This window comes from Pseudophryne corroboree, chromosome 10 (genome assembly GCF_028390025.1).
Source record: "Pseudophryne corroboree isolate aPseCor3 chromosome 10, aPseCor3.hap2, whole genome shotgun sequence".
Taxonomy (NCBI): Eukaryota; Metazoa; Chordata; class Amphibia; order Anura; family Myobatrachidae; genus Pseudophryne; species Pseudophryne corroboree.
In genome coordinates, this window is record NC_086453.1 from 286,965,488 (window position 1) to 286,982,878 (window position 17,391).

The 17,391-nt window shown below is 41.9% G+C and overlaps 1 protein-coding gene across 2 annotated transcripts in view; it reads right to left on the reverse strand.

The window, feature by feature from the left end:
- Positions 1 to 6,324: 6,324 nt before the first annotated feature.
- MMEL1 (membrane metalloendopeptidase like 1) overlaps positions 6,325 to 17,391 on the reverse strand; it is a 536,727-nt gene continuing 525,660 nt past the window's right edge. The window contains exons 22-23 of one of the 2 annotated variants that reach the window (XM_063943337.1): positions 13,937 to 14,013; positions 6,325 to 8,505 (exon numbers count right to left, since the gene is read on the reverse strand). In XM_063943337.1, coding sequence (XP_063799407.1) covers positions 8,406 to 8,505; positions 13,937 to 14,013 — 177 coding nt within the window. In that variant the 3' untranslated portion in view covers positions 6,325 to 8,405. The remainder of the gene's footprint in view (positions 8,506 to 13,936; positions 14,014 to 17,391) is intronic. The other variant, XM_063943336.1, reaches the window with a different exon arrangement.

Genomic DNA, 17,391 nt, shown 5'->3' on the forward strand with positions numbered 1-17,391 from the left:
AAGGGAGTCTTACCCGTTTTAGTCAGTAGAACAATGTACTGATACCATTTAGATATCCCACCGCTATGGCCAGGGGAGGACAGCCTAGAGTTGAAGGCATTTCTAAGTGCAGTTCAAGCTAGGTACTAACCTTCACACATACAAAAGTATTCTCTTATGCTCCAAATGAATAATTTAACCCATAAACAAGGCTATATTGAGCAATGCTTTAGGAAGAAAACTGGGTTTCATTTAATGTGCTGTAAAGTATGTGACGCAACATAGACACTTTTCACCTCTAGGTTGTGGAGCTGCACATGGATGTACAGAACTTAACTCCTAAGTGTCACTTTGTAAAACAAAGGCCTTTTTGGGGCGCACATAACATGCATTGTAACTGAAGCCAAAAGTCATATTTTGAAACCTTTTTTAGAGTTCTCCACTTTTATAGAATACCTTCTATTTATAACCTGGAATATATGTAAATAGTATTTGTATATAGTAGACACTGGGTTTCTCTCGTTTAACAAATTGGCATCATATTTATTCCCCATCTTGAGATACTAAGCCCGAAGAAAATGAGTCTTTGAAGTTCAAAAATATGTAGTCTGCCTTGGGTGCACGCCATTGGCCCAGGTGTCTTATTGATGGTAATATCATCCAACTTTTCTTTCTTTCAGTGACAGCCAAGTATTCGCTACAGGTAAAAGTTCTGCTTTCTGAATTATTTGAAAACTATTTTCTTTCTCTATATAACTGACTGCCTTCACCTTCACACACAATGCTCAGAGTTAGGGGTCTATTTACTACGCCTTGGATGGAGATAAAGTGGATGGAGATAAAGTACCAGCCAATCGGCTCCTAACTGTCATTTTTCAAACCCAGTCTGTGACATGGCAGTTAGGAGCTCATTGGTTGGTAATAGACCCCTAAATCTCTTAAAGGTCCACTGTTTAGTTTTCCTATGAAAAATGTTCCACATTGGGCAATGCCCTTTTCTGACATATCAAAACGTTGCATCCAAATAGAACATAGTGAACCTTGATATATATCCTTCATCAACTATCCATTAAGATTAAAGTATTCCATACTTACCAACTCTTTGTACCTCACCTTTGGTCTGAGAACTAGTGAGGGAGGGGCTTAACCATGACCCTGCTTCCCTCAACCACACAATCTGGATGAATCATAAATTGTTCTTGACAGATTATTGATGCAATGTCTGTACAATTTACACAGTATTCTAAATCTTTATTTGGTAGGCAAAATGTCCTTATTCTGTATTGTTGTGCTTTCTCAACAAATTAGGAATTTTTATACTTGTTTCCTTTCCTCTTCAAAAAGTATGTTTACTACACTTGTAATATAGAAAGATAACTAAGGGGAGGGAGGGTGGGGGGGAAGGTTTGAATCAAGCCTTGAAGAGGTACAATGGAGAAGTTGCCCATAGCAATCAATCCGCTTCTGTCATTTACTGTATGACAGACCCTGATTGGTTGCTTTGGGCCACTTCTCTCCTTTATCTCTCTCCAATTCTTGATACATCCCCCCTTATCTATATTAACTGTATTCTATTAAAGTGATGCTTCACTTACTGTAACAGTAACTAGCCACATCCACAATTACTTTTTAGCATAACAGGAGGCAGAAGTGGCTGAGAAAATAGCATTAGGTGCATTTTGGACCCATCATTGGCCAGGTCCCAAGCACACAAAATGCAAGACAAATGTTAACTGAATGGAATGGGCACATGCAACTGAATAAATAATTATGGTTTGCTGAAGAGGAATAAAGTGTCCTCCCATAGTAAGAGACATGAACTTCCTTCCCTCCTGTGTGGTCCTACATGTCTTGTTACGCAAACCATACCTGCTAAATGTGTGAAAGCCATCGCTGTTTGGAGATGTTGAGCTACTGAGTGAAGCCTTCATTGTGTAAAACAGTTTTAGCTAATTATTGGTCATCTGGACTTGCTGAAAGGATTAAGAGGTCTATGTACTAAACCTTGTACAGAGATAAAGTGGATGGAGATAAAAGTACCAGCCAACCAGCTCCTAGCTGACATTTTCCAAACAAAGTGGGGTTTTTTTTTTTGTGTTTGAAAAATGTCAGCTAGGAGCTGGTTGGCTGGTACCTTTATCTCCATCCACTTTATCTCTGTACAAGGCTTAGTACATAGACCTCTTAATCCTTTCAGCAAGTCAAGATGACATGGCAGTTAGGAGCTGATTTGCATGTCCTTTATCTCTGTCCATGGCTTAGTACATAAACAAGGCAACAAAAAGTTGTCCATGAACAAATACCAGAGATGGTAATCATTGCCAGAGGAAGCGGTAATTTGTACTGAGAAATGCGTTTAAAGCACCATCCTATGGGGGAGATTTGTCAAACCTTGGAGAGAGATCAAGTGGAGAGAGAGATAAAGTACCAACCAATTAGTTCCGAACTGTCATGTTACAGGTGGTGGATCCGGTTGGCGGATCGGCGGTGCCAGAGGATTGGGGAATTGTGAGAACGGGCCGTCTGATGTATGGGAGCTATAAGGCTTACTACATGTCCCTCTATGTAAGAATTACAGTTTATTCATTTTATAATTTGTTTTATCTTTTTATTGTCTATGTGAAATTCAGTGCTGCTAATATTTTATCAATCCAGAAGTGTTTATCGTACAAGATGGGTCATTCATTGGTTTTAGATTTTCTTTTTCAATTTGAGAGGAATAAGTCATTACCTCTATGCTATACTCTTTGTTTTCCACATGCTTGTATGTCTACTCTGGGAGTGAAGGAATGGTCATCCCAGTTATGGCATAATATATATATATATATATATATATCTATATCTTGTATATTTACAATAAAATACCTATTTTCGTATACCATTGGGTGATACTTTCTATAGTTATCTCACTGAGCTGGGTAAAGGAATAGATCACCATCTTAGATTAGATCACCCCCAATAAGAGCCCTTAATGTTACCCGGGTTCTCACACTATGGGGAAAACCACTTATCCTCTATTGTTGGGGCTCCACTGTATACAGGCAAAGCAATACATAAATAAAACACTATAAACACTATTAACATATCATTTTAATCAAAAGTAATCATTGACACACAATAATGACAATATATACCATCAAAACATGACATTATAGTTATCTGGAAAATAACATACATTACATTGTAATAATCTTTAATTTCTACAGAAAGCCTGAGACAATACTTACACACAAGAATATATATATATATATATATATATATATATATCTTTTAAAACAAAAATACATAGCTTTTTTATATATATTTCTCTAAAATAAATCACTTTCAAGCAACCGTCTGATGTGTGAAAATGACATGTCCTGCATTGGTATTTTTCAGTAAAAATATATTTTGATTTCTATAGATTTTTGATTGTTCTCTGTTATTATATGACGTCTACACTTGATTCTACTGATAAATTCATGTAGACACAATGCTTGGGTATATCATCTGCTCCTTTAACCAGTATTTGGGCCTGGAGATGTGCGAATATAAACAGTTCTTCTTTGAAGGTTGTCTATGATGCAGCTTATTGGACAAGCTACAACAGCCATCAAATCAACCTTCTACTGAGGAGTGTTTCCTTTACCGGCCAGGAGATAAAACTCTCACTGATATAATGGAGATAACATTACCCCAAACTGTGGTTGTTGGTCCTGCACCCGGGTCACTTATGATTCTCTTAGCTGGGGCAAGGGGTAATCACTAAATACATTCAACTCAAAATATAACTGGTAAGAACCCAATTGTAAAGCAGCATTTGAATGACTAAGGATCAACCAGATAACCTTCTTATTTACATATATCTAAGGTCAGATTTAGAAGCACAGAATTCTTGAATTAAAAAAACATACTGTACTGTAGTTCATTAACCTGAAAATATGCGACTTGCGTTACAAGATTTTAATGTACTGTAAGGGTGTGTACACACGGTGAAATATTTTTTTCCGATTTTGACTATATAGTCAAAATCGAAAGAAAAGTTAGTGCAGATCGCAAGGTGAAAGTCACCTTGTAATCCCGATTCGATCCCGATGCGCGGTCCCGCCAGGTTGGCATCACAAGAAAAGATAGACTGTGCAGGCAAATCAATCCTTGCTAGATCGGTGTACTATCTAGTTCACCTCACATGTCAATGACATCTCACATAAGCCAAAATCGTAAGCACACATAGTCCATATCTCAAGAAACATTAGTCAAAATCTGTGCTATCTGGGCTCCAGGGAGTTCAAGGGAAATCGCAAGTGAAAATCGGGCATAGCCAGGATCTCACCGTGTGTACACACCCTATGTCTTAGATCAATGAGGAGCACTCAACCTTGCACTGTGTGTAACCATGGTCTTAATCTGATTGGACTGGTGTGGTATTATTAGGCAACTAAAATTCACCAAAATTTGGTTAGTGCCATCCACATTGTACAGTATCTAAGTTATGGTTTCAATAATATGAAAATAGCTTTTAAGAACAAATACATATATAATAAACAAAAATATATAAATGCAATACTATGTTGGGCACTCAATAACCCTAATAGCAACCACTATTATACATTATAAAAAAAAAACAACCCAAACAAACTCCTTTTTTTTTGTATTAAAATATATGAAAGAAAGCCAGTGGACTTTTGAACTAAGTAATACATCCTGAAATCACTGTCCATTATCCGTTACCCTAGTCATGTGCAAATAACCCATGGGCAGTGCAGAAGCAAGAGTCAAAGAGACTGACTTACCAGCTGCTAAATATCGGAAATGCTCTGGAAAGATTATTACTGTAGAACTGGTATCTATGTGAATCGCTGATTATTCTTATTTGTAACCTTTAGTTATAGAGTTACCACTTGCTTTACAGCTGGGAACAAACATAGCATTAAAACAAGACTGGATATTAGTGAGCAGAAAAAGAGGTCAGCTATTGGCTGGGAAGCTCCACCTGTTATAAGTCACCACTAGGAACAAAGCTAAAATATGTAATGAGTTGAATGCCAGTGTAGGCGTGGGGAAGACGGGGGTATTTTTTAGACAAGTTTTGGTCATCGTGCTCTGAGTTACAAATATAAACCCCCCACTGCACCCTCTAGAAAACAGTAAATGTATCAAGCCTTGGAGAGAGATAAAGTAAAAAGTTGCCCAAAGCTGGCAATCAGCTTCTGTCAATTCATATAAATAACAGTTAGAAGTTGATTGGTTAATTTGGGCAACTTCTCAACTTCCTCTCTCTCTCTCCAAAACTTGATACACCTCTCCCTGAGTGCCATGCTTTTCGGATAGTACAACTCATAACTGGACCCTGCTTGAAACAGAAAATGTGAAAGGCTTTGTTGTGCGTATGTGACCATACCGAAGCCTATGTTATAAGCCAATTATATAAATGACTACTTAACCATAAGTTTTGAGACTTCATCTTTCTAGAAATGTTTCAATTAAATTGAATGGTTTATCTAAGTATTTACATTTTTATTAAGCATTATAATTCAACAAAACTAATTACGTGGTATAAATTAAATTTTAGGATACTACAATTTGAATTTCGCTCCTAGCTAAAGGAAGTGATTGACTGACCCATCTGTGCATAAGGTGCGATAAACTTGAAATATAGCCAGTTAAACTTGGACATACAATTGGTGATATGGAAACATTTCCTGCATTCGGGACATAACTGTTCTGTTTATGTAGAAGACCAGGGGCCAAATGTAATAGAGTGAGAGTTTCAAAAAGTGAGAGATTTGGTAAGGTTTTGCAGTTTTTTTTTAAAGTGGCAATCATTTACACAGCAAAATCAACCTGGTTTTGCAGTGTAAATGATTGCCACTTTAAAAAAAACTGAAAAACCTTACCAAATCTCTCATTTTCTGAAACTCTCACTCTATTACATTTGGTCCCATATACTGTATATTCTGATGTTAGATATTAATTGGGAAGCAGAGGCGGAACTCCCGCCAGTGCAACCAGTGCGTTGCACTGGGGCCCGCCACTGTCCAGGGGCCCAAAGCATGTAATGAGTCAAACTGACTCATTACATGCCGCTGTGTGCTGCAGGCAACCGCTGCCCGCAGCATACAGCCGCCGGGAGAGGAGAGGAGCGCAGCTGCCATGGGGGGAAGGAGGTGGAGGGAGGTGGAGGAGGGAGCCGCAGCAGCGCTGTTTTATTGGTTGAGGCGCTGCTGCTGCTGTCCCTCTGCTTCACTATAGGCTGTCTTCCGCCGCTGTGAAGCGCATTCCAGCATTCACAGCGGTGGAGGACAGCCTATGGTGAAGGACAGCAGCAGCAGCAGCAGCGCCTCAACCTATAACACAGCGCTGCTGCGGCTTCCTCCTCCACCTCCCTCCTCCTCATTCTCTCCTGCCCGGGGTCTCTGTAGAAGCTGCACCGAGGAGCCTGAGCCAGCGGAGAGAGTAAGTATAATTCTTTCTTTCTTTCTTTCTTTCTTTCTTTCTTTCCAAAAAGGGGGATTGTCTGCCGTAATGTGTTTTAAGGGGGAATCTGTGTAACAAGGGCACGCTGTCTGTCGTAATGTGTAACAAGGGCACGCTGTCTGCCGCCATGTGTAAAAAGGGGACGCTGTCTGCCGTAACGTGTAAAAAGGGGAATCTGTCCGCCGTAAGGTGTAAAAGGGTCTCTACCTGGTGTAGTGGTGCTACTGTGCGGCGTAATTTGAATAATGGAGACTACTGTGCACCGTTTTATGAATTGGTATTATTTTGTGGCCACACCCCTTCCCCACGAAGCCACACTCTTATGTATTTTTGCGCACGCACTGCCCCTGTTTTGCATGCAGGGGTGGGGCTCCGATGCCGTTTCTTGCACACAGTGCTAAAATGTCTAGTTACGGCACTGTTGCTAGGTATCCATTTCTCTGGCCCTGAGCAGGTCCCCCTCATCAGATCCTCTCCAGGGGTGAGGGGGTGGGATGAGGCCCAAAGCATTTTGTCGCACCTGGGCCCACCGCTCGCTAGTTCCGCCACTGTTGGGAAGTAATGTTACGCTGATAGCAAAATTATTTTGACTGAAAATTAAATGTGAGTATAGTATAGCCTGCTTTGTTATTATAAACACTGGGAGACTGTACTGTATGTCTTGACTCCTGATAAGTGAAAGTTGTCATCAGAGGTCAATTTTGCTGTCTCCATTTTCTCTCTCTCCCAGGGGTAAATTAACTAAAGCTTCTAAAACAGAAAATTGGTGTAACATAGCAACCAATCAGATGCTGTCTATCATTTTCTATAAGGCAATAGAGAAATGACAGACAGCATTTGATTGGTTGCTATAGGCAACATCACCAATTCTCTGTTTTAGAAGCTTTAGTAATTGACCCCCTATTCTCTAAACAAATGCATGATAGAAAATATCAGTATTTCAAGCTTCAGTATGGAAAGTGTGGTGCAGATAGGAATGAGGAGGAGGGTCTTATAGAGCAAGAACCTATAGAAAAGCATATCAAGAACAATGGTAGTGCTTCTGATAGGCTATTTAGCTGCTGTTTGTTTCTGAAGATTTGAATGTATTTGTATTTCATTCAAATCCATTGGGCAAATTTTTATGGCAAAGCTTTAAAATTGGGGTTGGAGTATTCTTTATGTTTTAAAAAGTAACTTAGGGAAATGTAAATCTAATGTTTCATTTATTTATATTAGTAAAAGGGGTCTTTTACATTTCTTTCTGATTAAGAGTTAGGTCAAAGGTGCAGGGCGCACCAACTGCTAGAACTCTCTATTTAATGCATTTCTAGTAAAAGAGAAGGAAGCACCCTCAACACAGGCTACAGGAGGTATGGCAACTAAAAAGTGTAACATCAAAATACTAATTGCTGCACCAATAAGATTTAAACAATACATAGGCCGGGGTGGTCCTAATAATCAGATGGGCAGAAATAATTTTATTTTTTAAATTAATGAGATCTTCCTTTTTGTAGTTTCCCCAAAGTGAGCCTTTTTAGTTTGTTTCTTACTGTCACAGCGACATTTTTAAACATACTGATTTCTATGGACAATGAGAGTGCCACGAGACATGAGGTGGAACCAATATAGACGTACAACATGATATCAAAAGCCAAGTCAGCTTAAAAAAAAATACATCTTTTAAAACTAGTCTTTAAAAACCTGACAGCAGTATTTTGTTTTCTATAATAACAGTCAAGCCTTAAAAACAGTCATTTTCCAAACATCTTATCTTCTAGTAATTGTAACACTTGCTGTGGTGACAGCTGAACCCTAAAACAGTAAGACTGTCACCTCCCTTTTCTCTGCCTTGTTACCATAGACCATGGCTCTGACCTGAACAGAAGGAAAACACCAGGCACATTATTGGCTATAACTGTTCAATATGTATAACCAGCCCAGCAGATATTCTCAGACCGATTTCTGAAGGTCGTTTCATGGCACTTCGTCTACCAGACCCGGCATCTCTCTACTGGATGCATTGTGGTACCCTTCTTGCAGTTAAATTCTTCAGAGAAGGCTTCAAAGTTTTGCAACGATCCCATTACTCTAAAAAGAGAGCGCATTAGGGGCGTTATAAAAGTTTTCATAGTGCAAACATTTCAGTTAAAACACAATTTGGCAACTGATCTGACATGCCATAGCTTCCGTCTTCACATTCTCTCACTCAACTTATCCTACTTGGAAACTTCCCATAGCCGCCCAGTTGTGCCCAAACAGCTCAAACTGGTGATGCGAATGAGATGGGTAGGACTCAGGATCTCCCTTAGGGGGACATGTACTAAGCAGTGATATAAGTAGAGAAATTAGCCAGTGGAAAAGTTTCCCATGGCAACCAATCAGCATTGATGTAACATTTATAATTTGCATACTATAAAAGTATACAGAGCAGCTGATTGGTTGCCATGGACAACTTCTCCACTGGCTCGCTTCTCCACTTTTATCAGTTTAATACATGTCCCCCTTAGTTGCTTGCGCTCAGCTATGGAGTGGTGATACAGTGCACCATGGTCCACTAACTTGCACTGCTGGCTAGAAAGGAGGGGGACTGGACAGAGACTGCATATGCATCCCACTCCTCTATTAATTCACTCCTGGTCATTCTTTTAGCAGGCAGTGGCTCTGAACCTGAACAGTACTGGGTAAAGGGCCCCATACAGTAGAGAGATAATGCCCGATTTCATCCGATTTCGGGCATTCGACCCGATATAGCGGATGAAATCGGGCATTTTGGAGGTATTTCCGATCTGATCCGATGCGCGCTCCCGTGAGCATCGGATTGGATCCTCCAGATTGACCGTGCTGCACTAGCGATCATGTCCGACCCCGCAGGCATGGCTGGGATCGCCCAAGATACATCGTATGCAAAAGGACAGCATACGACGTATCTTGGGCGAACCTGCCGCCTGGGAGGCTGCCGAGGTGATCGCCTGCGACAAGACGGTCGGACATGTCGTATTAGTGTATGGGGCCCTTTAGGGTTAGGTTGTGGGAAGGGCGGGTTATGGTTAGGGGATAGAGCCGGACCGACCATTACGCTGACCACGCAGTTGCATAGTGCCCTGCATGGTGGAGGGCGCCGCTGCTGCCTTCTCCATTAGCGGGTGCCCGGCTCCTTCACAGTGTTTGCATTGTGCCAGCAGGCGCCTGCGGTCAGTATGTATTAAGCTTGGAGAAGTGATAAAGCAGTGATAAGTGCAAGGTGATAACGCACCAGCCAATCAGCTCCAATATGTAAATTTACAGTTAGGAACTGACTGGCTGGTGCATTATCACCTTGCACTTATCACTGCTTTATCACTTCTCCAGGCTTAATACATCTGCCCCTGTGTGTGGTACTGTAGCAGCGCCTACGTGTGTCACCCGGGGAGCCGCCTGTCACACTGTCAGCAGAAGGGAGTGGAAACGCGCTAGAGTCCAAGTTCCCCTCACCCTACCCAGCGCTGCATGAACACACAAGGCCCCCCCACACAGGTCAGTCCGCGTGGACACAATAGCAGCTGCTCTAACAAATAAATGTCCATTGTTATAATGTCTTTGTAGTCTGTTTAAACAGCCACATTGGGAAGCGTCATGGGCAGTGATGTGTGGACATGACAGGTAGCAGGCAGTGGGACATAATGTTAATAAAAAGGGGCTCTGTTTTATAATGAGTTGACATGGGACCATAATAAGGGGTGGCATACTGGGTGGCACTGGGTCGTAGTATGGGAGTTGTGTGTGGTATAGTGTGGGGTGGGCAATATGTCCCATACTAGGAGGCTTTGGGACATAATATTAATATGGGGACAATGTGTGGCATACTGAGGGGCACTGTAATGGAATATTAACGTGGAGGTCCCTGTGTGGAACACAGGGGGTGGGGGTGGAGGAGGTTACTATGTGGCATACTGGGGGCACTGGGGCATAATATTAATATGGAGGGCTCTGTGTGGGATACTATGTGGCATACTGAGAGGAGCGGGGACATTGTGCATAATATTAATATAGGGGTTTAGCTTGGCATACTGGGTTGCAATGTATGGCGTACTGGAGCAGCCTGTTTTTGATACTTGGGCACAGTGTGGTATAATGATTATAGTGTGGGCACGGTGTGGTATAATGATTATACTGTGGGCACAGTGTGGTATAATGATTATACTGGGGGCACAGTGTGGTATAATGATTATACTGGGGGCACAGTGTGGTATAATGATTATAGTGTGGGCACGGTGTGGTATAATGATTATACTGTGGGCACAGTGTGGTATAATGATTATACTGTGGGCACAGTGTGGTATAATGATTATACTGTGGGCACGGTGTGGTATAATGATTATACTGTGGGCACGGTGTGGTATAATGATTAAACTGTGGGCACGGTGTGGTATAATGATTATACTGTGGACACAGTGTGGTATAATGATTATACTGTGGGCACGGTGTGGTATAATGATTATACTGTGGGCACGGTGGGGTATAATGATTATACTGTGGGCACGGTGTGGTATAATGATTAAACTGTGGGCACAGTGTGGTATAATGATTATACTGTGGGCACAGTGTGGTATAATGATTATACTGTGGGCACAGTGTGGTATAATGATTATACTGTGGGCACAGTGTGGTATAATGATTAAACTGTGGGCACAGTGTGGTATAATGATTAAACTGTGGGCACAGTGTGGTATAATGATTATACTGTGGGCACAGTGTGGTATAATTATTATACTGTGGGCACGGTGTGGTATAATGATTATACTGTGGGCACAGTATGGTATAATGATTATACTGTGGGCACAGTGTGGTATAATGATTATACTGTGGGCACGGTGTGGTATAATGATTAAACTGTGGGCACAGTGTGGTATAATGATTATACTGTGGGCACAGTGTGGTATAATGATTATACTGTGGGCACAGTGTGGTATAATGATTATACTGTGGGCACAGTGTTGTATAATGATTATACTGTGGGCACAGTGTTGTATAATGATTATACTGGGGGCACAGTGTGGTATAATGATTATACTGTGGGCACAGTGTTGTACAATGATTATACTGGGGGGACAGTGTGGTATAATGATTATACTGGGGGCACAGTGTGGAATAATGATTATACTGTGGGCACAGTGTTGTATAATGATTATACTGGGGGCACAGTGTGGTACAATGATTATACTGTGGGCACAGTGTTGTATAATGATTATACTGGGGGCACAGTGTTGTATAATGATTATGCTGTGGGCACAGTGTGGTATAATGACTATACTGTGGGCACAGTGTGGTATAATGATTATACTGTGGGCACAGTGTTGTATGATGATTATACTGTGGGCACAGTGTTGTATAATGATTATACTTGGGGCACAGTGTGGTATAATGATTATACTGTGGGCACAGTGTTGTACAATGATTATACTGGGGGCACAGTGTTGTACAATGATTATACTGGGGGCACAGTGTGGTATAATGATTATACTGGGGGCACAGTGTGGTATAATGATTATACTGTGGGCACAGTGTGGTTTGATTATACTGGGGGCACAGTGTGGTATAATGATTATACTGTGGGCACGGTGTGGTATAATGATTATACTGTGGGCACGGTGTGGTATAATGATTATACTGTGGGCACAGTGTTGTATAATGATTATACTGTGGATACACTGTGGTATAATGATTATACTGTGGGCACAGTGTTGTATAATGATTATACTGTGGATACACTGTGGTATAATGATTATACTGTGGGCACAGTGTTGTATAATGATTATACTGGGGGCACAGTGTGGTATAATGATTATACTGTGGGCACAGTGTGGTATAATGATTATACTGTGGGCACAGTGTGGTATAATGATTATACTGTGAGCACAGTGTGGTATAATGATTATACTGTGGGCACGGTGTGGTATAATGATTATACTGTGGGCACAGTGTTGTATAATGATTATACTGTGGATACACTGTGGTATAATGATTATACTTTGGGCACAGTGTTGTATAATGATTATACTGTGGGTACAGTGTGGTATAATAATTATACTGTGGGCACAGTGTGGTATAGTGTTCATACTGGAGGCACAGTGTGACATACATTTCATACTGAGGGCACTGTTTGTATAATGTTCATATTGGGGGAACAGTGCAGCATGATGTTTGTAATGTAGCCTCCAGAGGACACCTTGTCATGTATGCTGCAACCCCATGCACTCTCATCACTAGTGCCAGGGATACATCACACCGGCCCGGGCTTAACGAGCCATCAGTACCAGAGCCGGATTCTCCACAAGGCAAACCAGGCAGCCGCCTAGGCCATGTTGGGTCCTAAGGTCTTAGACACCACAGAGGTGACAGAGAAGATAGCAGACAGTGAGCTCTCCTCTTGGAGGAGGGCTAGTGTGAGTGTGTGGGCAGAGGGGAACTTTCGGATGCAATAGCATCAAAGGGTTGGGACTGGGAGGGAAGCTGTTAGCCGGGAAGAGAAAGCTGTCTGTGTCTGAGGCACAAGCTGACCTGAGCGGTGTATAGGAGGAGGGGTGAGGCACCTGCACCTGTACCCGTTCTGCTCTTGACACGAGGGAGAACGGCTGCGGAAGACCAGCTAGCCAATGCACTACAGACACTGAAGGGGCCACCACAGCTGCTGGATAAGGTGAGCAGAGCAATTAAAGGGAAGCTGCAATGGGGTACTATTGTGTGGCCAAGCCTCTTCCTTGTGAGACCACATCCCTTTTTTGCTGTGCGTGCCATCCCTTTATGATGTTCATCCCATCAAGGGGCACCCAAATCTATATTTAATTACAAAAAAAAAAGAAGGTTGGTAGGGGGGAAGGGCATACATACTTTCCCGACTCCTGTTGGTATTCTCTACTTCCTGATGCCAGTCTAGGTCATATGACTGGCGGCATCCAATACGTCAGGTTATTGTATGTATCCCAGTCAAAGTTTAAATATCCCATAATAAATAAATACATACACAAACCTAATAGAACCAGTAGAGAACTGTACTTTCTAAGCAAACATTCTCCCACCTCATGATAAAGTGCCTGTCTCTTCTTCCTGGCACCTACTGGTAGAAGAAGCAGCTACAACAGGCCATGTGCAGCACTTCCGCTTTGTCCCTTATACTGCATGCTTTGGCGGCAGCTCTAATAATCGTATTATATGTTATTGTGGTCATAATTTGAGCTGATTTCAAATAGGAGGGAGGTTTCCAGGCAACCAGAACCCCCCCCCCCCTCCTCCCCGCATTTGCCTATGCATGTTACTCAAGATTCTGTGTTTATTGCACAGTATTTTGCACTTCAAGGTTTGAAACAAATGAGCCCCTGTAAGCTCCAAAGACAATACCCTTTACACACCCTACATTGCAGTGTTCTGTGGGTTTATCGGATGATTGGATATTGAACCAAACAGCATTAAAATAAAGAAAGAAAAAAACAACACATCAACAGTTTTTAGTAAAAAGTAGATTCTGGAAAGATGCTGTTCTCACCTGTATTTAAATGGACTGTGTACATCCGTCTTTATAGAGTGTCTAGCGTACTCTGGCCGATATGATCCACACCACACCTGTGTACAACATCCATTATTTCATTGTGTATAAAAGCACACCTCTATTACATTCACATCTGATATTGGTTACTCTTTGTTTCATTGAGATTCTTAGAAATACTAAAATAGTATTACCTTTTTTTACATTCTCTTTTTCTATATTATCTAATGTAAAGCTCCAGCAATAAGTATAATAATATTCATGTTTCTGAACTTGTCCTGACTTCTACAAAAGTATTAGAAAGCCAACTGGCGAATTTACCACTGATATATTGTTCTTGTCTCTATACAAAATACCAAACTCTGACCAAGATCTTCTGTACGTCTTGTTTGTGTGGCAGAGACAAGTGGTGAAGAGCAAAAGGGTTGATGCATCAAGCAGTGAAAAGAGTAGAGACATGGAGGGTCATTCCGAGTTGATCCCACGCTGCAACTTTTTGCAGCTCGTGTGATCAACTAGACGCCGCCTATGGGCCAGTGTATTTTTGCATTGCAAGGCTGCGATCGCTTGTGCAGCCCTGCTATGCAAAAAAAGTTTTGTGTAGAACAAGACCAGGGTAAGAGTTACTTACCCTGTGCGATGAATCCAGTGTTGCAGATTCCGGAATTGACGTCTGACATCCGCCCTCCAAACGCCTGGACACATCTGCGTTCGCCGCACCACTCCCAGAAAACGGTCAGTTGACACCCATAAACGCCTTCTTCCTGTCAATCTCCTTGCGATCGGCTGTGCAAATGGGTTCTTCGTTAAATCCATCGCTCAGCAACGATACACTTTGTAGCCGTACGACGCGCCTGAGCATTGCGGTGCATACATATGCGCAGTAGTAACCTGTTCGCTGCGCTGCGAAAAACGTCAGCAGTGGAGAAGTTACCCATAGAAACCAATAAGCTTCTACCTATCATTTTAAAGAATTTACTTGCTAAATGCTCACATTTGATTGGTTACTTCTCCACTGGTCCACTTCTCCACTCTTATCACTGCTTGATACATCAACCCCAATGTCTTTAAACATGATTTTAAATTTTAAATGCAGCCAAAACAATCTGATTTGGTATGATCGGCAACAACAGCCTACACAGATGATCCCTATTGGCTCCCAGAGACTTTTTTGGACATGTTGTATGTATCTAGTCATTAATTTTAAAGTAAACACGATCTTTATATGCATGGGTTACACTACTATTATACTCTCAGTTAGTGGCTACTTTATATAAATATACACTAAGTGATATTTGCATCCTATTAACCAGGTATGTGCGGTGAGGTAAGTGGCTAGGGAGGCAATGGCTAATATTAGAGCCAGATTTACATACATATATATGAACCTGATGGTTCATGTGGGCATCATGATAAAGAAAAATGTGGTGAGTTAGGACTATAAAAATGAATAGAATAATAGATTATATTTATAAGTTATACATACCTTCTTTGTATTATTCTAATAATTTTTATAGTCAAAACCAGTGGCGGCTCTAGAGGTATGGCTGCAGCACATTCCAAAATTCAAATAGGGGAGCCACACCAACTGCCACCCCAAACGCTGCCAAACCTCACCGGCCGGTACTCACTGCCAGTAGGTGTGGCTACTCTTTCTGAATTTTGGACTGCGCTGCAGCCCCAGCTCTGGAGCCACCACTGGTCTAAACTCTGGCGTATATGTAACAGGTGAGTCTCTGCCTCCCCTGCATACCCTGACCGCACGTCGCAGCTATTTGCTCTCAGTAGACTCGGTAGTTTGAGCACTTATTTGTGAAAGACTTATGGGCCCTACACACTGCACGACCCGCCGCTGAGCTGCCCGACCGCCGATACGGCAGACAGCCGACACGGCGGCGGGGGGAAGGTGACAGGGGGAGTGAAGTTTCTTCACTCCCCCCGTCACCCGGCTCCATAGCAGTGCATGCAAATATGGACGAGATCGTCTATATTGGCCTGCATGCACAAGCGACGGGGCACCAACGATGAACAAGCGACGGGCCGCGCATCGTACATCGTTGCTGCCTCCACACTGAAAGATATGAACGGTATATCATTCATTAATGAACCAGATTGTTCATATCTTTCAGTAATATCGCCCAGTGTGTAGGGCCCTTAAATAAACATTATTTTTTTCCGCTCTATCGTATGCTTTATAATTTAGAAGACCATAAAAATGTCTTGTTTGAAATTTTCAGGATTACTCTGTAGTTATATAGTTTATCATTTTGTTAATTTGTTTATTATATGCTCAATAACCTACAGTATAACTAATAATATCATATGTAGCTGTTTAGATATAGATACAATTTATTATTTATTTGATCCACTATACCATTCTGTGGGTTCACTACGGTATGCCGGCGGTCAGGCTCCCGGCGACCAGCATACCGGCGCCGGGAGCCCGACTGCCGGCTTACCGACAGTGTGGCGAGCGCAAAGGAGCCCCTTGCGGGCTCACTGCGCTCGCCACGCTACGGGCACGGTGCAATTTTATTCTCCCTCCAGGGGGGTCGTGGACCCCCACGAGGGAGAATAAGTGTCGGTATGCCGGCTGTCGGGATCCCGGCGCCGGTATACTGTGCACCGGGATCCCGTCAGTCGGCATACTGAAGACCACCCCCATTATTCAATAGCGTGTTTCTCTCTACTGGTTCCACAGCACATGTAACATTCCAATTAGTTACATATTGTTGCCAGGTTTTAGAAACTATTAAGTTCTTCCAGATACAACTGGTGTTATTTAAGTTTGCCCAGATTCCATCATACCTTAATAAACCATGTTACTATTAGATATGTGAACCATATTTATCAAGTTATTGGGAAGCATCCCAATTACCTGCAATAGTTCATTTTGAAAACACAATTTACTACTTATTTTATTTTAACTTATTCCGTGTTGTGTCTCATTTAGATTTATCTTTTTTTCACTCATTTTCTTTAATCACGTGTATATTTTGCTGTGTCATATGTTTAATTTAGCTATGGCAATGTGTGTGTGTCACCTTTCTTCTTCAGGGTTCATAGGGGTTCCACAGGGAACATCGGGGTTGTAGGTGGTGTATGAGAGTCCGGGCACCAAACAGTTAAAGCTTTCAGCGTATCCCAAAATGGTCGGCTCTTCTCCCCTATAACCCAGCCCCCATGCTCAGGCATTCAGTTTTTAGTTGGTGCCTGCATGAAGCAGGTGCACCGTGGCTGCTGAGGTAGCCCCAAAGATTAGTACTTTTTACTTTTTTGAAGTGATTTTTTTCTCTGGGCTGTCAGCACTATATCATATATACCTATGTCTGTTATTTCTATACCCTGTACAGGTGCTTTCAGGGCTATTTCTCAAAGCACATACTTGTCTATGTTCAGTTACATACTACACTCTGACTATATCATATTATTTCAGAGCGTAAGGGCGCCCATAT